At 37.9% G+C, this 24,755-nt stretch overlaps 1 protein-coding gene across 19 annotated transcripts in view; it reads right to left on the bottom strand.

The window, feature by feature from the left end:
- Window positions 1–24,755, bottom strand: part of ATP11C (ATPase phospholipid transporting 11C) — a 172,381-nt gene that overhangs the window by 66,290 nt on the left and 81,336 nt on the right. For 13 of the 19 annotated variants that reach the window (XM_060408250.1, XM_060408251.1, XM_027963685.3 and 10 more), the window contains 5 exons: window positions 22,620–22,700; window positions 20,643–20,750; window positions 5,242–5,370; window positions 3,295–3,398; window positions 903–953 (listed from right to left, as the gene is read on the bottom strand). In XM_060408250.1, the coding sequence (XP_060264233.1) occupies window positions 903–953; window positions 3,295–3,398; window positions 5,242–5,370; window positions 20,643–20,750; window positions 22,620–22,700 (473 nt within the window). The remainder of the gene's footprint in view (window positions 1–902; window positions 954–3,294; window positions 3,399–5,241; window positions 5,371–20,642; window positions 20,751–22,619; window positions 22,701–24,755) is intronic. The other 6 variants (XM_060408257.1, XM_060408252.1, XM_060408254.1 and 3 more) reach the window with 1 other exon arrangement.

Here is a 24,755-nt window from a genome sequence, read left to right as displayed (position 1 = left end):
TCACACACATCTATTTTCAAAAGATTCAGGATGCATCTGTCTACTTATATGCTTACTAACACAGGACGAGTTGAAAAATCCTCCCCTCTGAAGTTACTTAGGGTACAGCACAGATAAAAGCACACAGTACAGGAGATACCAGCCACACACAGAGGTAAAGACATGCACAGAGGTGAAAGGACTATGAGTCATGAAAAGCAAGATAACAGCAGCAGCAAGAAACAGAAAGAAAAAGTGACTGTAAAAGACTGGAAAAGGAAATGTAAAGGAAGGAGACACGGTACTGTATTCATAGAGCGCGAATCCGCCTTTGAGGGGGGATCACTGAGCTCCTGGTGTTTAACTTCCTTCTGAGCACTGGCTATAAAGGCCAAGTGGAAAAGTTAAAATAACTGACTGGATGATCGAAGAGGGGGAAAAAACATCCCTTTTTATATGAATTGTTTCATTACCAACTATTAAGCCTTTCATTTTACATAAGTCCAGCTAATTCTCCCAGCATTTTGTCTACCATCTAGCCCCTAAATTATTCTCCCTTAAACACTGCTTTCCAGATATACTTCCAATATGGTCAGGCACTTCACAACCAAGGACAATCAATAGAATGCATAGAACATATTTGGGAATAGTGGTCAAAGAAGTCTGGAGTTCTACAATTTTAGAAACCCTCATCATCACTTCCAACACCACCCTCTCCCAGGACACACACACTCTGAGTCGCTGCCACTACAACCCTACCAATCACAAGGTGAGCTATTTAAGACCCATCAGTGGCTAGTTACTCCACATTTATTCACTTTTCCCCATCCCTTTCTATAAAAGAAAGTATTTAGCTATTTTAATGGGCTTAAAAGAGAATCATCCCTCCCCTAAAGGACAGATTAAAGGAATTATAAACTAACCTGGCAACAGCTTCAAGACTATTACTATAGATATTGATTCGGCCAACAAACCTGCAAAAAGAATATAATAGCACATGTGTCTTCTATATCTAGATAAAATCTATTTACCCCAAATATGGGAATGTATCGAAATACAAATAATGCAAAAAGAGATAAGACAATAAACTACGAAAGTCTATTGTCTTAATTTTAAAAGAAAAAGGTAAGTTGAACCAATATGGTATGTAACATTTTCATCTCATTTTTAAAATATTATGGATTATAAGAATGTAAACAAAGATTCTAAGTTGATTTTCAAAATCTACGTGGCACCATGCATGCACACAATACCCCACTCATCTATACTTCATATAAATAATTGGCTTCTATTTTACATTCATGTGAAGAAAGGTTTCTGCTGCTAAACCATCTTTCAAAACCATGAGTTCAGTAATTCTTTCACTTGAGCATGCATCAGAATTACTGAAGGGCTTCTTAAACCATAGATTTCTAGGCCCCATCCCCAGGCTTTTGGTTTAGGTAAGAATTTGAATCTGCATTTCCCACAAGTTTCTGGTGATGTGCATGCTGTTGGCCTGAGATCATCCTTTGAGAAACAGCCATTAGGGAACACTTGATTGATTACCATCTTGGAAATTTCCAAGCTGTGTCTTGCAGCTGATCTGAATACTGAGCTTGATCTGATCAAGTGATCAGATATATGGCTATGCACATGGTAATCTACATTTCTGAAAAATATGGTAAAAAGCTCTAAATCCTTACTAAGAATGTTATGAGTATTTTATAATGTACATTTTTCTCAGAAAAACTGAACTATTATTATGAAATACACAAAATATGAATGTCTGCATTCATTCAACATGTATTAACTGCACCATTACTATGCTTCCTAATAAGCAAGAAAAATGTGTTCCTTGCACCAAATAACATAATCAGGCAATTACATTGTAAGTGATGATTATTAGGGTGGTGGAGGTGTCAGGCTGGCCAAAAAATTTGAGTTTTTCTGTATGATGTTGCAGGAAAACTTCCAATGACCTTTTTGGCCAATCCAATAGAAGGTATTCTGAAGTCACATACCAAGGGTACTCAATCTGTTAGAGACATTAGGAATAACCTTCCCTCACTAAAAATCTCCTTCATATTTAAGGTAACTGAAAAATTTAGGAGTTACCCTATAAATATGTAAGGATCTATATTATTCTCTAACTCACAAAATCAGTCACTCTCCTTTCTGTGATTCCATGCTTCCTGAAGGCAGCAAACAGCTATTTTGCTCTGTGATCCTAAGTTCCTACTATCAAGGTGGATACAGAAGAAGGGAAAAAATAAAGAAGGAATGATAGGAAGGAGGGAGGGTATAATTCTTATAGAAGTATGAGAACTTTCTTTTTCCACTACTGGGCATTGTTGTAAGCCACATCCCACTATTTGGTCCCCTTTTATGATCAACAGCGTTCATTAACAAGATGAGTACCATGGGTGATGGATGCCGTCTGTAATGGCAGAAGAGAATATAATTAATTGGCTCACTTGGCCATAAACCCATTTTTCTACCCTCATTAATACCATGCTCTAAAAAACCAAACTAATCAGCAGTCTTAAAAATCAAATGCCTTCCTTGGTGGTCCAGTGCCTAAAACTCTATGCTCCCAATGCAGGGGACCTGGGTTCAATCCTGGGTTGGGGAACTAGATCCCACATGCCTCAACTGAGACCCGGCACAGCCAAATGTGTTGTGCTGTGCTATGCTAGTCACTCAGTCATGTCCGACTGTTTAGCCAAATAAATAAATAGTAAAAACAAAAAATCAAATGCCAAATTTTTGACAACCCACAATGACTGTTAATCAGCAACTCTGCTCCAGAAAGCCTAGGTGTAGCAAAACAGAGGAAATCACACTATTTCACTGCTCCCTCAACTTAGCCGTTTACTTTGGACAAGAAACAGCCTATATACAATACTTAGTTCATCATGATCCTCATAAAAAGGGATGGAGTGCCTACTAATTGCATGGTCCCACATTTCCTTCTCTCTTTACTGTTGGATGACACATAAAGTGTTTTATTTTTGTTTTAATTAACTCTGTCTAGTGCACGAGTTTGATAGCTCAGGCTTATGGGATTACATAATCTTAAAATGTGATGGACAGCCATGTCTACAAATAACAATAATAAAAGAAAAACCACAAGTGAGATGCCTGAGCCCACAATAATTTATCTTAGGCTGGTAGTGAACAAGGCTGATTTGATTCATTTGCCTGCCAGAAGGAAGGAACAGCTCATAAAAACACAAATGAAAGGAGGCTGGTAAGTGGTGGGTATTTCAATACTGATGGCAAAGGGAAGCAAAGCCATCAGACAGCAGTAAAATGAAACCAGGTAATTCTTACTTGTAGAGGTCAGATTGAGGCTGTTCACATTCAATTGCTGCTCTGAGGTTATCAATGGATTCGACTGTACGCAGTTCAATGGTATCACGTACCGCATAATGCGTCTAGATGAAAGCAGAAGAAAAAAACAAAAACAGCCCCCCCAAAAAAGAAAAAAAAATTATAATCATACACCCACCTGATTTCAGGAACACTGTGTTTTTAGTAAGAGGCTTTGGGAGAATAATACGAATACATCTCCAACTAGATAAACTTTATGGTATTATTCTTAAAATATATTACAATAATTAGACAGTGAACTCTGCTGTGAAGGGATTTCAAAGATAATGAGAAAACTAAAAGCTTTTCTTGATACTGACAGCAGAGAAAATTCCATCTGCACCATGCATATAATTAACTGAAAACCCCATGAAAAATTTAAAGCACTTTTTTTCCCTCCTATTTATAGAACTGAGACCTATTATTATGCTCACCACTGTATATGGTGAAGTTAACATACAAATAAAAATTGATGTATGGCAAAAACCAATACAATATTGTAAAGTAATTAACCTCCAATTAAAATAAATTTATATTTAAAAAATCGAATCACCCTTTTGGTCATAAGAATACTAACATTTTGCTAACAGAAAGAAAAAAATCATCAATAGCTCCCATTACACAAACAGCAAAATTAATGATCTTGAAAATGCTTCAAGTAGCTACAATTCATGTGAGGAGCAGAGACATGATGTATCTTGCTTTAGTCAGACAGTTAGAATATTTACTAGGGTATATTATGTACTTACTTGATTGACCCAGAACTCAAGGCAGGTTCTAATGAATCCTTTTATAAATCATCAAAGAAGGGCTGACACAAAGACTACACTACTTATGCTGAAGGAAAGCTGTTGCATGATCTCTGGAGAATATTATGGAACTGCCTGAGCTATATTTAAAAGTATCTCCTGACGTTGTAACCTATGTACTTTTAGCTGATTTGATCAGATAAACTTAAGTGGCAAATGAAAAGTTTTCTTCTTCTAAACAACTTTGTCCCTTATTAGGAAATCTTGAGGTAGATTTCTCAATTTTCACCTTGACATTCCCTTAAATATAACTTCGTTTTCAAATAGTTGAAATGGGACTAGTTTATCACCATGCCCCTGAAGTGGTAACAAAATTAGTTATCAAACAGGCATTTAAGTTCCTTTACCACACATTGAGTCCTGGTTCTCAAGTTCAGATAGCATAAACAAGTGCAGGAAAGCCCTCAAGAAGATACACAGAGGTGAGCACATGAGTGCTCTTCCTTAAAGGCAGCAGCACATACAGGGTAAATCTTCATGCCCTGTGGAACTCTGGATGATAGACAAGAACTGACTGTGCCAGAAAGTACCAGGGAAGTCAGTTATCCTCCAGTTTGAACAAATTTACTCACACATTTTTAATTCTTCCTAGCTGCAATAAAGCAAATATTTGCCAAACTATACCCTAAGGTATTTTTAAAAAGTAATCAAGCCAATAGCTTAGATTTTCAAAATGCCAGGAATAAACATTTTTTAAAAGGATATTCATCACTTTAAAAACAAAAATAGATCAAACTTAAGAGTACATTAGATGAAGGTGAGAGTACCTTCAGATGTAGTTATTTTCATAGCTATATAGTTTCAGCCTAGAGCACTTTCATTTTAAAAGCCTAAATACAATGTGGAATGGGTTAATGTCAATATGAAATGTAAACAGTGCTATAAGAATGTGGTGGCTTTAATCTGGGGTGTGGATTTCCTCACCCAACACCACCCTTTCCCCCAAAGCTGAGTATTTGCTTAGAAGTTTCAAAGACAGTTATATAAACACTGTCTTCAAATACAAAATTTCCACAAATAGGAAAAAATAAGGTAAAAAAATTAGGGGCAGTGGGACGGAATATTGCATGATTACCTATCCTTAGATGAGAATGTTTACCTTGCAATTGGATTCCCCATCAAGACTGGCTGTGGTAACATAACAGGTTCCATCAACTGTGCAGGATGACAGAAGAATAAGATCACAGGGAAAGGTTTCATCTGCCTGTACTTCTACTATATCACCGACCTAGTACAGAAAGAAAAATAAATATCAATGTTCTTTTTTTTTAACTTTATTTTACTTTACAATACTGTATTGGTTTTGCCTTACATCAACAGTATCAATGTTCTTAATTCCAATCAAAGCATTTATTATACCTCCAACTAAACTCAAAACAGTAGCAAAAGACCTTTCCCCATCTAAGGCTTAGAATGTCTCAGCATCCTATATACCATGTGAAAGGTGACGACAGAATATTACTCAACATTCAGAATCCTCTTTAAGGTCACAAGGACTTACAATGCTTTCAGATTACCTGAGTATTGAACTTTAATCTCTGATACATGATTTTATTACCCAGGGACTCTTTTGCTCTCTGATGTTTTCAGCACTGGTGTTTGAGAAGAGAATGACCATTATCATCTCATGACTGAATCAAGAAAATCTATACGTTTTCATTTGAGTACTTCAAAAATACTGGGCAGCTGCACTCCCACTCTGCACAGGACAAATATTTCTAAATGCTTTGTGGTAATAGCTATTAGTGTCGGGTGACAGTTCTCTCTTCAGTGCTCAGAAAATCTCACTTAATTATAGAGGCATTAGGTCATTTTCCAATAATTCATCTGCTATCAGTTAGTGCCCAAAGCTCAAGTAGAGAAAAAACCTGAGAGAAGAAACCATGAACGATTTCTAGTGCATAATTTAATAATGTATAAAATCAATCATAATGATTAAAACAGATCTTTACAACTTGATTTTATGTCCCAGCTCTGCCACTTAACTATATGACCTTGGATTAAGTGTCTTTGATGACTACAACTACCTCATAGGATTGGTTTTGAGTATGAAATGAGGATACAAGTAAAGTGGTTTGCAAAGTACCTGGCACAAAGTTACCATCTGATAGTTGTTTATTAAATTATTACTAATATCCTGCAACTACTTTACTTCAAACTTATGAATAGTCATAAAGCTTTTTGGAAGGATGTAAGAAATTATCCAACCCAGTCCATTCCAACATTTTCCATGCCCTGGCACACACAGAAAATGATAAATTAACACTTTTTTTTTTACAGCACTCCATAGATAAAGGGAGGAGGCTGCTAGTGAAAGAAGACAACCCACTTTAGGGAGTCAATATCTAGCTTACCAGCTTGGACACACTGGTTACAAAACATGGAACTAATAAATGACATACCTGCCTTCCAATTGCTACATAATTTGGCAGATAAATATGAGGGTTTCAAGATTTATTCAGAAACGATTTTATTTTATTTGCCAATTTTAATCAGTAGCCACAAACAACAACATCAATAATGAAATTAATTTGTAAATAATATTTTATTCTCTTGGATCTTTCCTTCTTCACATCCGTAAATACTTAACAGTGCTTACATAAACCACAATCTATGCTTAAATACACAGAAACAAAATAACAAACAAAATCCTAAAGCATCTCAGATGAAGGAAACACTCATTTAAAGGATGGAAGATGATTCCCAGGCTCTGATAAATATAAACCACAATTTCTTCTACAACACTGACAATCAGCTCAGATATGAAAAGGTCTCTGCACCTGGAGCACAAGTTAAGGCTGGTAAGATGGACTGGGGCCAGACCACAAAAGGTCTGACAGGTCAGGTTCAGGTGTTGAGACCTCATCCTGAAGCCAAGGGGGGACCGAGAAAGGACTTTTAAAGAAAGGGAACAACATGGTTCAGTTAGACAATCAACTCTAGGGATGTTTCCACTTAACTTGTACAAAGTCAACAAGAGAACCTCACCATCCATTATGACAAACATTAGAAATAGTCAGATAATCAAAAGAATTGTAAGTTTTTTGGATTCATCAGAGAGTTGAGGTTGCAAGGCAACCAAGTTAACTGAATTTCAAAGGGCAAAAAGTCCCTCTGAAGAGAGGCAGGAGAAACTGATTCTTTCACAATTAACAAAGCACAGAAGGAAGAGATGGCTGTCATAAAAGTGCACAGGAAGAAAATAACTAGATTTTCAACCAACTGTAAAAGGCTTGGGAGGGGCCAACATGACAGTTTCAAATCTCTGCAAGCCTCAGAGAAAATAGGAGACCATAAGTACACATCAGTTCTTCTCTCTGGGTATCCACTGGGTGCTCACGAGAAAGGTACAGGTTTGACTGAGTGCTGTGGAGGAACAGGCAAAATATGCTGCAACTGTGGACCCTTCTCTCATAGGGTGCAAAAGCCATCTGTGCCTAAGAGCAAGGCAAGAAACCCTCCCTGGCAGGGTCTCAGGGACATGTAACGACTGCTAGTGGAGAGGTAGAACAAAGCCATCTGCTGCTGGGGATGGACAGGAAACACCCTCACATTGAGGACCTGGTACTAATAAAAGGCAAAGTTCAGCTGCCAAGGGAGGTTGGGATGGAGATCAGGGAAGAGTGCTGAAAGTTCTACCCTGAGGCAAAGGTGCATAAAGGCTGCCTAATAACGAGACAGAGTAGGAGAAATCAAGAAACCACTCTGATCCCATCAGGAACCCTGCAAATAACAACAACAAGAAAGCACAATTTACGATTGCGGGAGGAGAAAGGGCATACAGAGAGGCATCCACCGTGTCTCAGGAATACAGGACCTGCTGAAAGCAGATAGTGGAATAGGAGCACTGAGAAAACCCCTGTGGCAGCCCAGATGTGCAGGAATTTAGGGTCCAGGGAGGTACTGAAAGCATCAACATCTATAGCAAAATCCAAAGCCAGCCAACTCCTGACCAGACTGGCTCAATCCCCAACACTAATGGACTAGCTGACAAAAGGTATGACCACTGCAGACCAGAAATACAGGTTACCTGCCTCGATCTCTAGCATTCTTTTCCATGCACTGTCCAGAATTCAATTAAAAACATGAGATGCACAAAACCAAGAGAAAAATGACCTATCATCAGATTTTAGAAAATTAGCTATGAGTAAAATACCGATATATTTACTGGAGGGACTTTCTGGTTGTCCAGTGGTTAAGACTGCATTCCCAGTGCAGGGGGCATGGGTTCGACCACTAGTTGAGGTACTGAGATCCAAAAAAAAAAAAAAAAAAGTTTAAGTATTTACTGGAAAATACAGATAACATACATGTGCAGATGAAGAATTTGGGCATCAAGATGGGAACTTAAAAAAAAACAAAAGCAAATAGAAAAGTGAGAAATTACAAGCATGGCATGAGAGATAAAGATTTCCTTCAATGGGCTTATCAGCAGACTGGATATGACAAAAGAAATCTGAAAACTGAAGAAACTCTTCCAATATTTCCAATGCCAAAGCCCACACTCTTTTCCTTATAAATAACTATGCTTTTCCACTGGAATTCCTCAAGGCCTGTTGCTCTTCTCTATGTTTTACATCAGTTCAGTTCAGTTGCTCAGTCGTGTCTGATTCTTTGCAACCCGATGGACTGCAGCATGCCAGGCCTCCTTGTCCATCACCACCTCCCGGAGTTTACTCAAACTCACGTCCATTGAGTCAGTGATGCCATCCAACCATCTCATCCTTCTCCTCCCGCCTTCAATCTTTCCCAGCATCAGGGTCTTTTCAAATGAGTCAGTTCTTCACATCAGGTAGCCAAAGTATTGGAGCTTCAGCTTCAACATCAGTCCTTCCAAATGAACACCCAGGACTGATTTCCTTTAGGATGGATTGGTTAGATCTCCTTGCAGTCCAAGGGACTCTCAAGAGTCTTCTCCAATACCACAGTTCAAAATCATCAATTCTTTGGTGTTCAGCTTTCTTTATAGTCCAACTCTCACATCCACACATGACTACTGGAAAAACCATAGCTTTGACTGGATGGACCTTTGTTGGCAAAGTAATGTCTCTGCTTTTTAATATGTTGTCTAGGTTGGTCATAACTTTCCTTTCAAGGAGCAAGTGTCTTTTAATTTCATGGCTGCAATCACCATCTGCAGTGAATTTGGAGTCCCCCAAAATAAAATCTGTCACTGTTTTCACTGTTTTCCCATCTATTTGCCATGAAGTGATTGGACCAGATGTCATGATCTTAGTTTTCTGAATGTTGAGTTTTAAGCCAACTTTCTCACTCTCCTTTTTCACTTTTATCAAGGGGCTCTTTAGTTCTTGTTTGCTTTCTGCCATAAGGGTGGTGTCATCTGCATATCTGAGGTTATTGATATTTCTCCTGGCAATCTTGATTCCAGCTTGTGCTTCATCATGTTTTACATGATTCCATCCAAATTTCTATTTCCACCTAAAACATCTCCTCTGAGCTCCAGGCTTGACAATTCCATCTGGCTATCTAATAGGAATCTCAAAATGAACATGGCCCAAACCTATTCTTTTCCCAGTCCTTTCCAACTTATTTAATAGCACCAGCATTTTGTTTAACAGCACTACCTAATACAACTAGTTGCTCAGGGCAAAATCAAGGAGGCTATCTTGTATTCTTTTTTGCTCTTTTTCTCACTCTCTCCATGGAATACATCAGTAAGTCCAGATTTTATCTACAATAAATATCTTGAATAGATCCATTTATCTTGATCACGCAATAGGAGGGACAAAGTTGTGCTTATGAGCATGGATGCCACACCCAGACTTCCTTCAATTAAAATCCCAGCTTTCCCACTTATAAGTTTTGTACAAGTTTCTTAACCTCCCTATGCCTCAGTTTCATCATCAGTAAAGAGGGGATAACAAAAGTACCTATTTCATAGGACTGTTATAAAGTAAGGATTAATGAATTAACAGAATGTAGAAGGGAGTGCCTGGCATATTTATGTAACATATAAATGTTAACAAATATTTCTATTTTTATTGTTATTATCTCTTTTGCTATCACCCTATATAAGCTTACATTTTGCTTATACTACAGCAATAACCACCTAACAGGTTTCCCTCATTTTAATTTTGCTCATGCCTCTACTTTGCTTGGGCTTTCCATGTGGCACTATGATAAAGAATCAGCCTACCAATGAAAGAGACATGGGTTTGATCCCTGGGTCAGGAAGATCCCCTGGAAGAGGACATGGCAACCCACTCCAGTATTCATGCCTGGAGAATTCCGTGGACAGAGGAACATGGATGGCTACAGTCCTTAGGGTTGCAAAAGAGTCGGACACAACTTAGCAACTGGGCACACACTAACTACTTTGCTTAATCTTCAAAGTTGCCTTTTTTAAAAGAGTAAGATCAAGTCACTCCCCAGCTTTGAAACCCTTTAAAAAATACCCAGTGCACTGAGGATACAGAACAAGGCACTCTCCTGTTCAACAACAGTACCCACAATGCCCAGCCAAGCAATCACTTGGATACTTTTAGTTTGTAGGCATCTCTTTATAACACAAATTGCAGGCGTCTGCCTACAATGCGGGAGACCTGGGTTCAATCCCTGGGTTGGGAAGATCTCCTGGAGAAAGAAATGGCAACCCACTCCAGTATTCTTGCCTTGAAAATCCCATGGGCCGAGGAGCCTGGTAGGCTACAGACTATGGGGTCACAAAGAGTCAGACACAACTGAATGACTTCACGTTTCTCACGTTATAACACAAATACTCTAGAAAGGGCTCAATCAAGCAGCATTTCACACAGCAGCACTGTAATATAACTGAGATTATACCCAGCTGAGGTCAGCCAAAGATAAGTAGCCTAGTGAGAAAAGGGGGAAGATGGGGGTCCTTCTAAGGCAGTGGGGGTGACAGCAAAAACAGAAAGAGGAAATGAGAGAAAAGGAGAGAAAAGTGGGAGACTTTATTTGCTTTGCAGTTTTACTTCATAACCTGGGAGCAACAGATTTAATACTATGAATCATTTATGCTGCCTTTGGTTCTTATGTGAACAAAAAGCTGAGTTTCTACTAATGGTTTGGAAACGTCAGATCCTAACCACTCCAGTTCATCACAAGGCCCTCCCTTCTGGGATGCGGAAAATAGAAAAAAGAGTGGGAGAAATACAGTTTATGTCAAACTTGGGTAACTCTCCCAGTCTGCGGCCTTCCTCCCATCATTACTATAAGAAGGTGTGAGATGGTTTACTTATTGCTGGGGATATGGAGAACTTTAAGCTTGAAATTCTGGGTATTAAGTAAATAATTCAGTGGTGGTAATAACTGACAAAACAATAGAGAAGAGAGTATCATTTTGTATGAACTCATACCACAGCCCTGAACAATTCTGTTCCACACATCTTCCCTTGCTCTGAAGAATTTGATTTCCATTAACTTTCATGTTTTAATTCATATAAAAACATTATTTTAACGATAACACAAAATTGACAAACAATTTCGGAAGATTAACACAATTGGCAAATTAACATAATTGGCAAACCCTTAGCTACAACCAAAAAAAAAAAAAAAGACTCAAACATCTAAAAAAAGAGGAAATCACAACTGACGTCAGAGAAATAAAAATTTTACGATTATATGAGACTACTATAATTACATGCCAATCAATAAGTACCTAGAAACATATAACCTACCAAAGCTGGATCACTGAGAAATAAAGAAATCTGAGCAGATCCAAAACTAGTGAGAAGACTGAAGTAGGAGTCAAAAATCTCACCCAAAAGATAAGCCCAGGATTAGATGACTTCACTGGAGAATGCTACCCAGCATTTGAAGAAGAAATAACAATCCTTCCTAATCCTTCTAAAGAATCAAAGAGGTAGGAACACCTTCAAACTTATTCTGAGCCCAGCATTACCCTGATATTATCACCAGAAAAAGACACCACAAGAAAACTACATACCAATTTTCTCAACAAATAATGATACCAAAAAAAAAAACCCCACAAAACTAACAAATCAAAAATCAGTAATATTAAAATGATCATGCTCTATGACCAAATGAAATTTATTATTGGGATCCAAGAATATATATGAAAATCAATCAATATAATGCAGCATATAAACAATGTGTTGCATGATCATCTCAGTTAATGCAGAAAAGACATTTAGCATAATTCAACACTCTTTCATGATAAAAATATTTAATAAAATAGGAAGAGAAGTAAATGATCACAACCTAATAAAAGTCTACAGTTAATATCACACTAAATAGGAAAAGATTAAAACCTTTATCTCTAAGATCAGAAACAAAGCAAGGATGTCCACTCCAGAACTATTATCAATCATTGTACTAGAAGTTCTGGATAGAACAATTAGACAAGAAACAAAAAGGGTATACAAATTGGGAACGAAGTAAAATTATCCTAATTTGAAGATGACATGATATTCTATGTAAAAAAAAAACAAAACTCTAAAAATTCCACCAAAAATGTTAGAACAAATTAATTCAGCAAAGTTGCAGGAACTAAAATTAACACTCAAAAATTAGATGTATGCCTATACATTAACAATGACCAGTCCAAAAAGGAAATCAAGAAAACACTATCATTTACAATAGCATCAAAAATGATAAAACACTTAGGAACAAACTTAAAGAAGTTAAAAAGCTGTACACTGACAGTTACAAAAGCACTGCTAAAAGAAATCAAAGAATACAAAACAAATGGAAACATATTTCAAGTTCATAGATTAAAACACTTAATATTGTTAAAATGTGTATACCATCCAAAGTGATCTACAGATTCAGTGGACTTCCTATCAAAATACCAATGTCATTTGTTTCAGAAATAGGAAAAAAAAAAAAAAAAACCCTGACATTCATATGAAATCTCAAGGGACCATGAGATCTTGGAAAGATCTTCAAAAATTGTCTTGAAAAGGAGAAACGAACTTCGAGGTCTTGCATTCCCAAATTTCTCCAAACATACTACAAAGCAACAGTAATTAAGACTGGCATAAGGGAAGATAGGTAAGACAATGAATTGAAAGCCTAAACAATAAACTCTTTGCACATAAGGTCAAATGACATTCAACAAGTGTACCAAGACTATTCAATAGGGAATGAGAATTTCTTCAACAAACAGCTTTGGGAAAACTGGGTATCTACTTATAAAAGTATTGATAGAATTGGATTCTCACCTTAGATCATATACAAAAATTAACACGAAAAGAATGAAAGATCTAAATGTCAGACTTGATCCTATCAGACTCTGAGAAGAATATGGAGAAAAAGCTTCAGGACATTGGACTTGGCAATGACTTCTTGGATATGACACCAAAAGCACAGGATAAAAACCGAAATTAGAAAATGAGAATACATGATCAAAGAAAACAATAGTGAAAAGGCAACCTACAGAATAAGAGAAAATATTTGCCAATCATATAGCTGACGAGGAGTTAACATCCAGAATATATAATGAATTATCATGATTCAATAACAAACAAATACCCCAATTAAAAACTGGGTCAAGGACTTGCTTCCCTGGTGGATCAGACAGTAAAGGGTCTGCCCACAATGCAGGAGACCTGGGTTCGATCCCTGGGTAAGGAATATTCCCTGGAGAAGCAAAGGGCAAACCACTCCAGAATTCTTGCCTGGAAAATTCCATGGACAGAGGAGTCTGGTGGGCTATATAGTCCAGGGGGACACAAAGAGTCAGACACGACTGACTGATTAACACTTAACACAAGGACTTGAACAGACATTTCTCCAAAGAAAATACACAACAGGAAATAGGCACATGAAATGATGCTCAACATCACCAATCATTCAGTTCAGTTCAGTTCAGTCACTCAGTCGTGTCCGACTCTTTGTGACCCCATGAATTGCAGCACGCCAGGCCTCCCTGTCCATCACCAACTCCCAGAGTTCACTCAGACTCACGTCCATCAAGTCCCTGATGCCATCCAGCCATCTCATCCTCAGTCGTCCCCTTCTCTCCTGCCCCCAATCCCTCCCAGCATCAGAGTCTTTTCCAATGAGTCAACTCTTCGCATGAGGTGGCCAAAGTACTGGAGTTTCAGCTTTAGCATCATTCCTTCCAAAGAAATCCCAGGGATGATCTCCTTCAGAATGGACTGGTTGGATCTCCTTGCAGTCCAAGGGACTCTCAAGAGTCTTCTCAAACACCACAGTTCAAAAGCATCAATTCTTCGGCGCTCTGCCTTCTTCACAGTCCAACTCTCACATCCATACATGACCACAGGAAAAACCATAGCCTTGACTAGACGGACCTTAGTCGGCAAAGTAATGTCTCTGCTTTTGAATATGGTGTCTAGGTTGGTCATAACTTTTCTTCCAAGGAGTAAGCGTCTTTTAATTTCATGGCTGCAGTCACCATCTGCAGTGATTTTGGAGCCCCGCCCCCAAAACAAAGTCTGCCACTGTTTCCCCATCTATTTGCCATGAAGTCATGGGACCAGATGCCATGATCTTACTTGTCTCAGTGTTGAGCTTTAAGCCAACTTTTTCACTCTCCTCTTTCACTTTTATCAAGAAGCTTTTTAGTTCCTCTTCACTTTCTGCCATAAGGGTGGTGTCATCTGCATATCTGAGGTTATTGATATTTCTCCCGGCAATCTTGATTCCAGCTTGTGCTTCTTCCAGCCCAGCATTTCTCATGATGTACTCTGCACAGAAGTTAAATAAGCAGGGTGACAATACATAGCCTTGATGTACTCCTTTTCCTATTTGGAACCAGTCTGTTGTTCCATGTCCAGTTCTAACTGCTGCTTGCTGATCTGCATATACGTTTCTCTAGAGGCAGGTCAGGTGGTCTGGTATTCCCAGCTCTTGAAGAATTTTCCACACTTTATTGTGATCCACACAGTCAAAGCCTTTGGCATAGTCAATAAAGCAGAAATAGATGTTTTTCTGGAACTCTCTTGCTTTTTTGATGATCCAGCGGATGTTGGCAATTTGATGTCTGGTTCCTCTGCCTTTTCTAAAACCAGCTTGAACATCTGGAAGTTCACGGTTCACATATTGTTGAAGCCTGGCTTGGAGAATTTTGAGCATTACTTTACTAGTGTATGAGATGAGTGCAATTGTTCAGTAGTTTGAGCATTCTTTGGCATTGCCTTTATTTGGGATTGGAATGAAAACTGACCTTTTCCAGTCCTGTGGCCACTGCTGAGTTTTCCAAATTTGCTGGCATATTCACAGCATCATTTTGCAGGATTTGAAATAGCTCCACTGGAATTCCATCACCTCCACTAGCTTTGTTCTTAGTGATGCTTTCTAAGGCCCACTTGACTTCACATTCCAAGATGTCTGGCTCTAGATGGGTGATCACACCACCGTGATTATCTGGGTCATGAAGATCTTTTTTGTACAGTTCTTCTCTGTATTCTTGCCACCTCTTCTTAATATCTTCTGCTTCTGTTAGGTCCATACCATTTCTGTCCTTTATTGAGCCCATCTTTGCATGAAATGTTCCCTTGGTATCTCTAATTTTCTTGAAGAGATCTCTAGTCTTTCCCTTTCTGTTCTTTCCCTCTATTTCTTTGCATTGATCGCTGAGGAAGGCTTTCTTATCTCTTCTTGCTATTCTTTGGAAATCTGCATTCAGATGCTTATATCTTTCCTTTTCTCCTTTGCTTTTCGCTTCTCTTCTTTTCACAGCTATTTGTAAGGCCTCCCCAGACAGCCATTTTGCTTTTTTGCATTTCTTTTCCATGGGGATGGTCTTGATCCCTGTCTCCTGTACAATGTCATGAACCTCATTCCATAGTTCATCAGGCACTCTATCTGTCAGATCTAGGCCCTTAAATCTATTTCTCACTTCTACTGTATAATCATAATGGATTTGATTTAGGTCATACCTGAATGGTCTAGCGGTTTTCCCTACTTTCTTCAATTTAAGTCTGAATTTGGCAATAAGGAGTTCATGATCTGAGCCACAGTCAGCTCCTGGTCTTGTTTTTGCTGACTGTATAGAGCTTATTCATCTTTGGCTGCAAAGAATATAATCAATCTGATTTCGGTGTTGACCATCTGGTGATGTCCATGTGTAGAGTCTTCTCTTGTGTTCTGGAAGAGGGTGTTTGCTATGACCAATCATTAGGAAAATGCAAATACAAACCACAATGAGATATCACTTTGTATCAATCAGGATGCCCACTATCAAAAGAACAGAAACTAACAAGTCCTCAATAGGACCAGGAGAAGTTGAAAGCCTTGTGTACTCGGCACTAAGGTAAAATGGTACATCCATTATGGAAAACAGTATGGAGGTTTCTCCACAAATTAAAAACAGAATTCCAATACAATCTAGAAATTCTACTTCTGGGTATATATCTAAGATAATTCAAAGCAAGAACTTGAGCTATTTGCACACCTGTGTTCACTGCAGCATTATTCACATAGCCAAAAGGTGGAAGCAAGCCAAACTTCTAGCAACTGATGAATTAATAAAGTGTGGTATATACATACAATGGAGTATTATGTAGCTTTAAAAAATGGGAAATCCTGTCATATGAAGACATTATACTAAGTGAAATAAACCAGTCACAAAAGGACAGATACTATACATTTCCTATCACAGGAAGTATCTCTCTAAGGTAGTCCAAGTAACAGCAACAGAAAATACAAGCGTTTACCAAGGACTAGAAGCAGTGTTTAGTGGATATAGAGTTTTAGTGTTATAAAATGAAAAGGTTCTAGAGATCTGTTGTACAACAATGTGAATACTTAACACTACTGAACTGTATACTTAAAAAATAGTTAAGATGGTGTTAAGGTACCACCATTCTACAGATAAGCAGATTGAACTCATTTCACATGGTAGCAAGATAATGCTCAAAAACTTTCATATGCTAGGCTTTAGTACTACATGAACTGAGAACTTCCAGCCGTACAAGCTAGATTTAGAAAAGGCAGAGGAATCAGAGATCACATTGCCAACATCTGTTGGATCACAGAAAAAGCAAGGGAATTCCAGAGAAACATCTACTTCTGCTTTATTGACTATTCTGAAGGCTTTGATTGTGTGGATCACAACAAACCATGGAAAATTCTTTAAGAGATGGGAATACCAGACCACCTTACCTGTCTCCTGAGAAACCTGTATGCAGGTCAAGACGCAATAGTTAGAACCAGACATGATGGAACAATGGACTGTTCCAATTTTCAAAATTGGAAAAGGAGTACATCAAGGCTGTATACTGTCACCCTGCTTAGTTAACTCATATGCAGAGTACATCATGTGAAATGGAGCTGGAGGAAGCACAAGCTAGAATCAACATTGCCTGGAGAAATATCATCCACCTCAGATATGCAGATGATATACCACTCTAACAGCAGAAAGTGAAGAGAACTGAAGAGCCGCTTGATGAAGGTGAAAGAGGAGAGTGAAAAAGCTGCTCTAAAACTCAACATTCAAAAAATGAAGATCATGACATCCAGTCCCATCACTTCATGGCAAACAGATGGGAAAACAATGGAAACAGTGGCAGACTTTATTTTCTTGGGCTCCAAAATTACTGCAGATGGTGATTGCAGCCACAAAATTAAAAGATGCTTGCTCCTTGGAAGAAAAGCTATGACAAACCTAGACAGCATATTAAAAAGCAGAGACATCACTTTGCTGACAAAGGCCTGTAGAGTCAAAGCTAAGGTTTTTCCAGTAGTCATGTATGGATGTGAGAGCTGGACCATCAAGAAGGCTGAGTGCCAGAAAACTGATGCTTTCAAACTGTGGTGCTGGAGAAGACTGTTTAGAGTCCCTTGGACAGCAAGAAGATCAAACCAGTCAATCCTAAAGGAAATCAGTCCTGAATATTCATTGGAAGGACTGATGCTAAAGCTGAAGCTCCAATACTTTGGCCACCTGATGCGAAGAGCTGACTCATTGGAAAAGACCCAGGTGCTGGGACAGATTGAGGGCAGGAGAAGGGGGCGACAGAGGATGAGATGGTTGGATGGCATTACCAACTCAATGGATATGAGTCTGAGCAAACTCCAGGAGATAGTGAAGGACAGGGAAGCATAGTGTGCTGCAGTTCATGGGGTCACAGAGAGTCGGGCACAACTTAGCAAATGAACAAAAACATAGATAAGTATTAATAAAAACACAGGCATTAGAGCCTTAATATTCTTTAATTGTGAAGGACTATCATTTATTTTTCTAATTCTGTTCTTATTTTTTATCCCAATAACACAATAAAGTAAAAATAAGTAATACCTTAAGACTAGGATACGATATTTATAAAAGACACATCTGATAAAGGACTATTATCTAAAATATACCAAAAGGACTGCTACCAATTTTCACAATATGAAAATGAGCAATCTGATTAAAAAATTGGGGAAAAGACCTAATAGACACCTCACCAAAGAAGATATTCAAATGCAAGTAAACATATGGAATTATTTTCAACACCCTATGTCATCAGGGAATTGCAAATTAAGACCAAAATGAGATATCACTATACAGTCTTTAGAATGGGCAAAATCTAGAATACTGACAACAAATGTTGGCCAGGATATGGAGCAACAGAACTCTCATTTACTGCTTACGGGAAATGCAAAATGGGTAGCTATGTTGGAGATAGTCTGGAAGTTTCTTATAAAACTAAACACTCTCTTACCATATGATCCAGATCACACTCTTTAGTTTTTACCAAAATGAACTGAAATCTTATATTCACACAAAGACCTACATATAGATGTTTATAATAGTTTTATTTCTAATGGCCAAAACATGGAAGCAAGCATGATGTCCTTCAGTAAGTGAGTGACTATTAAATAAGCTGGTACATCTAGACAATGAAATATTATTTAGTGCTAAAAAGAAATGAGCTATCAAACCATAAAAAGATGGAGAAAACTCAAATGCATGTTACTAAATGGAAAAAGCCAACTTGAAAAAGCTATATACTGTATGATTTTAACCACATGACACTAAGAAAAATGCAAAACTATGGAAACAGTAAAAGGAAGAGTGGTGACCAGGGGTTGGAGGGAGGGATGAATAGGCTAAGCACAGAGGATATTTAGGGCAGTGAAATGATTCTGTAGAATACTGTAATGCTGGAGACATGTCCTTATACATTTGTTCAGACTCACTGAACATACATGATCAAGAGTGAAAACTAACTAACCTAAACTGTGGACTATCACACTGATTGTAACAAATATGCCACTCTGGTGGGGGGTACTGATTGTGAGGAAGGTTGTACCTGTGTAGGGAAAAGGACTGTATGTGAACTCCATAATTTCTGTTCAGTTTTGCTGCTCTGAAGACTAAAAGAAAGTGAAAGTGAAAGTGAAGTTGCTCAGTTGTGTCCGACTCTTTGTCACCCCATGGACTGTAGTTCACCAGGCTCCTCCATCCATGGGATTCTCCAGGCAAGAATACTGGAGTGGGTTGCCATTTCCTTCTCCAGGGCATCTTCCTGACCCAGGGATCGAACCCAGGTCTCCTGCATTGCAGGCAGACGTTTTAACCTCTGAGCCACCAGGGACTAAGCTTACATTAATTAAAATTTGCTAGGTACAAAAACTATTATTTGATTGGGACAAGTCAAAAATTTTATCAACAGGAATCTTATTGTATAATAACAGTCAATGGCTAATTTGAATAAAAAATGAAACTGTCTGAGATATTTAAAAAAACAATACCTTACAACTATCACATATGGTAGTGGAATATAAAATGGCATATGGCTGCTGTGGAAAACAGTTTGGTGATTCATAAAAACTAGAATCACCACATGACCTAGCAATTCTACTCCTACGTATGTACCCAAAAGAATGGGAAAGAGGTGTTTGAAACAAAAACTTGTACATGAATATGCGTATCACCAACAATCCTAATAGCTCAAGTGAAGTCGCCTAGTCATGTCCAACTCTTCACGACCCCATGGACTGTAGTCCGCCAGGCTCCTCCGTCCATGGTATTTTCCAGGCAAGAGTCCTGGAGTGGGTTGTCATTTCCTTCTCCAGGGGATCTTCCCTACTCAGGAATCAAAGCTGGGTCTCCTGCATTGCGGGCAGACACATTACCATCTGAGCCAACTGGGAAGCCCCCTAATAGCTCAAAGGGAGAAAGAAAACAAATGTCCATCAACTGATGATTGGATAAACAAAATGTGGTATGGCTATATTATGTAGTATTACTCAATCAAAAGGAATGAAGTAATGAAACATGCCACAACATGAATGAACCTCAAGAAGATAGCAACAAGCAAGAGAATGCAGACATAAGAGCCACATAGTATATGATTCCATTTATGTGAAATACCTATAATAGGTAAACCCACTGAGACAGAAAGATGAGTGGTTGCCAGGACCTGGGTGAGGGAGGAATGGAGGATGACTACTTCATGGCAGTGAGAATGTTCTGGAACTAGACAGTGGTGATGGTGGCACAGCACTGAGAACATATAAAATGCCACTGAAGTGTACATTTTAAAATGATGTGTTCTCACTATAATTAAAAAAAAAAGAATGTACTACAAAACTTAATACCTTGATTTTTTCACTCTCTTTTTTCACTCGCTTTGCATTTTCAATAATGTAAACAGTGCTCTTATTGACTTCATTGTCAGCCCTGTGCCTCAGCCAATCCTCATATCCCTAGAAGAATAAAAATAAGGACATAGTCAAACTCACATAATCAAGTAAAGTTGTTAATAATTTTTACAACCCCTTCTCTGAGTCACAGCAGATACTTGTACTTATAATATTACTTTCAATGCAGAATAAAGAGACAACACTGTAAATTTTTGCAGCAAAAATGAAAATATACTTTCAAAATATTCCTTAGGTAAAAAGCTTTATTGCATTAAAAGATTCCTCCATTCTAGAGATAAGTATTAATAAAAATACAGGTAATAGAGACTTAATATTCTTCAGCAGTGAAGGACTATGGTTTATTTTTCTAATTCTGCTCTTAGTCAAGCTAATGTTAATGTTCTCTACTTTTTAATTTGAAAGACATTTTTCCAGGTTTTATTTTCTTATAGACCAAATTACTTAAACACATTCTTCCATATTAGACTGTTGGGAGTGATCATCTCTGAGGAAATATAATTCCTTCCCAGAGACAGAGAATAGAAAGAGCAAGTAGGATTATTTTGGAACAGTATCTATGATAAGTTTTAGAGATCAACAGTTAAATTTCTCCACTGACTTGGTGACAAAAGAAAATATAAATTGGTGTTCATCTTTTAGAATTAAAAGTAATGAGTTCATTTTCCTTTGGGCTTTCTTTGGTCTAGAGTAATTTAAGCCAAAAGTAAGAATGGAGGAACTCTATTTGTTTGAGCACCATCTCCTTTTTTTTTTACATCACTTTACTTTTTTTTCCTTACAATAGGGTCTGTACCTTTTCAAATCTAACTGTTTGAAAAGTCTCTTAATCGCCTTCCCCTTTTTTTCTCGGGTGCTATATATTGATTTCTATCCTGTCCTTCTTTAGGGCAATGCTTAGACTATCACTTCATATGGGAACTTTCAGTGATGTCAGTGAGGAAACAAAGGCCCCAGCATGAACTAGTATTGGGAGTAAAATGAATCAGTAAGAGCTTTTTGAAAACCAAACAGGCTATTCTTGGAACCAGCAATTCTATGATGTTAAAGAAAATAATCTTAACAGCTTCAGGGAAATAACATTCTCAAAGTCTTTATTTAGCAACCAAACACTTGATAAAATATCCTTTCAGTTCTGGGTAGGCAAGATAGAAGACCAGATAACCCCAAGAAGAAAGGTAACCATGTTCTCAATATTGTTAAGCAAACCTTTATTTTGGATATTCTTTGGGACACTTTCTAAAGGACTTTGATAAGTACTGTCTAAAAGTCTCCTTTCTAAAGGACTTTGATAAGTACTGTCTAAAAGTCTCCTTGTAACCTGTCAGCTTCTGGTACAGGAAAAACATTGTTAACTACTCCTTAACCACACTTCCTGTTTCCGTTTTTCAGTTTCATTGGGAATTTGTCAAAACACCTCTTCAGCAGCATCAGGAAAGACAACAAAATTAAAGTATTTATACTCTTGAGTTCAGAGAAGGAAATGGCAACCCACTCCAGTACTCTTGCCTGGAGAATCCCAGGGACAGAGGAGCCTGGCTGGCTACAGTCCATGGGGTCACAAAGAATTGGACGTGACTTAAGTGACTTAGCACACACACACGCACTCTTGAGTTCTCTGCTATAGGTGGCAATTTAACAAGTCCACAAGAATGGGAATTTTTCAGACAGATACAGCACATTGAAAAATGCAATGCACATTACAAATTTACCTTCCACTCCCTGAGTGAGGTGTACCTCTACCTACTCTCCTTTTAGGGTTATATTCCTCCTTCCAAAAAATGGGGAGAAAGGAGCAAAGAAATTAAAGATGTGTCTTATAACCATTTTAATGGGTTTTCAATAAGAACAAAATATAAACTCTCATGTCAGACAGGACTGAAATGCAAGCATAATTGTAGATTAGAAATTTACCTGCTTGATGGCTGTAACAGTTATAACAAAGAAAAGTGGAAGTCCACTCGTAATTGGGCTAGTTGGTGTGTCCACTGTGACCTAGGTAAAGAAAGTAAATTGAGACTAAAATGAAAAGCTGCCATTAACTTATACACAGCACTTACATGCTATAAACATTTCAGACAAAAATGTAAACAAAACATATCCCAGTAGCAGCATGAATGTTAACTTTCCTTAAAACAAAAGCAATCAACATAGCCATTAGTTTAAGAAAATAGTTCTAAATTTAGGCTTAGTTTTCATGCCAGCTTGGACTAACCCCTAGACTGAAATATATCCATTCATTTACCATCTGTCTGTTGAGCACCATTCTGTCAGCCTTTGTGCTATTATCAGCCAGGCTCTAGAGATGCTGCTTTATTTTAAACAAGATGGAGAAAAGTTCCTGCCCTCATAAGAGCTGGCAACTTACAGTGAAAACCAGACATTAAAACAAGTCAGATTTGAAGAGTATACAGAAGTTAACTAGATGGAAGGGAGGGCTTCATAGGCGCAGTGAGGTGCATAGAGAAAGTCTCTATGGGAGGAGGGCATGTGGCACCTGTGAGAAAATAAAGGAAGCCAGCAGCAAAAAAGCATGTGGTGTGAGAAGAGGCTGGAGGGGAGATGGGGCCATACCTAGCAGGGCTCTCCAGACGAAAGTTCATTCTTTATCTCACAAACAGTGGGAAATAATTGAAGCTTTTAGGTAGGGAGAAGTCACGTGAACAGAACCACATTCCAAAAGGTCATTCTCATTGCTTTGTGGAAAATGGAATGGAAGGGAACAAAAGTGGAGGGAGGCTAGTACACTCATCCAGGTAAGAGATGTACACTCATCCAGGTAAGAGATGATGGCTTGAACAAAGGTGGTAGCAGCAAATACAAAAAGAAGTTCCAGAGACATTTAGGAAGCAACACTGGTAATGAATTTCTTATAAGTGGTGGTTAAAAATGTCTCCCCAAGTATCTGATTAACATGGCTAGGTGGATGTTGTCATTCACTGAAACAGGAAATCCTGAAAGAGAACTAGATTTGAGGCAAAGAGAATCATGGGGTCACTCTCCTTTTACGTAGCACTGAGATATTAATCTGGATTCCTCACCACATAAGCTCTCTAATCTTTCAAGTCTTAAAGTCACCTATTCTTTGAAGTTTTTTCAAGCTTCTCTTGGGTAAGAAGAAAAAACATAACTTTCATTGTGTCCACACAGCATTTTGCTCATACTAGTTTTACTACATTTACCACATTAAATTGAGTGAATACATGACTGTCTTTTTTTGCTTTAACGTAAAATTCCTTTTGGGTAGAAAAGGCAATTTTGATCTTTACTGTACCTGCTAAATCTTTGTTATCTGGACCACTGCCTGGCACACAGGTGCTTACTGAACTGAACTGAACTGTGCTGCATGCCAAGTGGAATGATGGTGTGCATAATCTTCTACACAGTTTATTTATTCTATGCTGTGCTGTAAGACATCTCACCATTGATCTAGAGGAGCTCCGCCTCAAATGCCCTGTCATTCATGACTGAAATTGGTTCTTCCCCATATCACAACCCAGACTGGTTTTAATTTGCAGAGCTAAATTGAATTATAGTACTATTTACTCAAAGTAGATAAACAGAAGCACTTAAGATCAGCAAGGCATTTGAGCAATTTTATTGGGATGTTTTTGCTTTGCTTTAAAACAATGAAATGAGAAAAAAAATACCTTTAGTGTAGTAAAATTTTCAAAGGGTAATTTTGGCAAGGGAAAGATTTTAATAGCTTATAGACTGAAAGATGGAAGATGAAATTTTAAATGTCTAAAATTTAAAACACAAAACATTAGGAACACTGAGAAGCAAACCAGTGTACAAGGATTTATTTCATCCTTAAAGTAAATAAATGAGGAAAAGCAAAACCGGTGATCAAGAAGATAAGTGATAAATTTTCAATTAAACTGAAATGGGTGCTTAAAAAAGTGAAACTATTAATTTGAACTATTTTCAATTTTCATACATACCACTATATATACAAATACACAATGCATGTCTGTCTAAGATGAACAAAGATATGAAATCCATGAAAGTTTAAAAAAAGTAACAAAGTCTCAATAAGTTTTCTAGTGA

Source organism: Ovis aries, chromosome X (assembly GCF_016772045.2).
Source record: "Ovis aries strain OAR_USU_Benz2616 breed Rambouillet chromosome X, ARS-UI_Ramb_v3.0, whole genome shotgun sequence".
NCBI classification, from domain to species: Eukaryota; Metazoa; Chordata; class Mammalia; order Artiodactyla; family Bovidae; genus Ovis; species Ovis aries.
The sequence above is the reverse complement of the archived record's forward strand: the minus strand, read 5'-3'. Positions and strand labels throughout refer to the sequence as shown.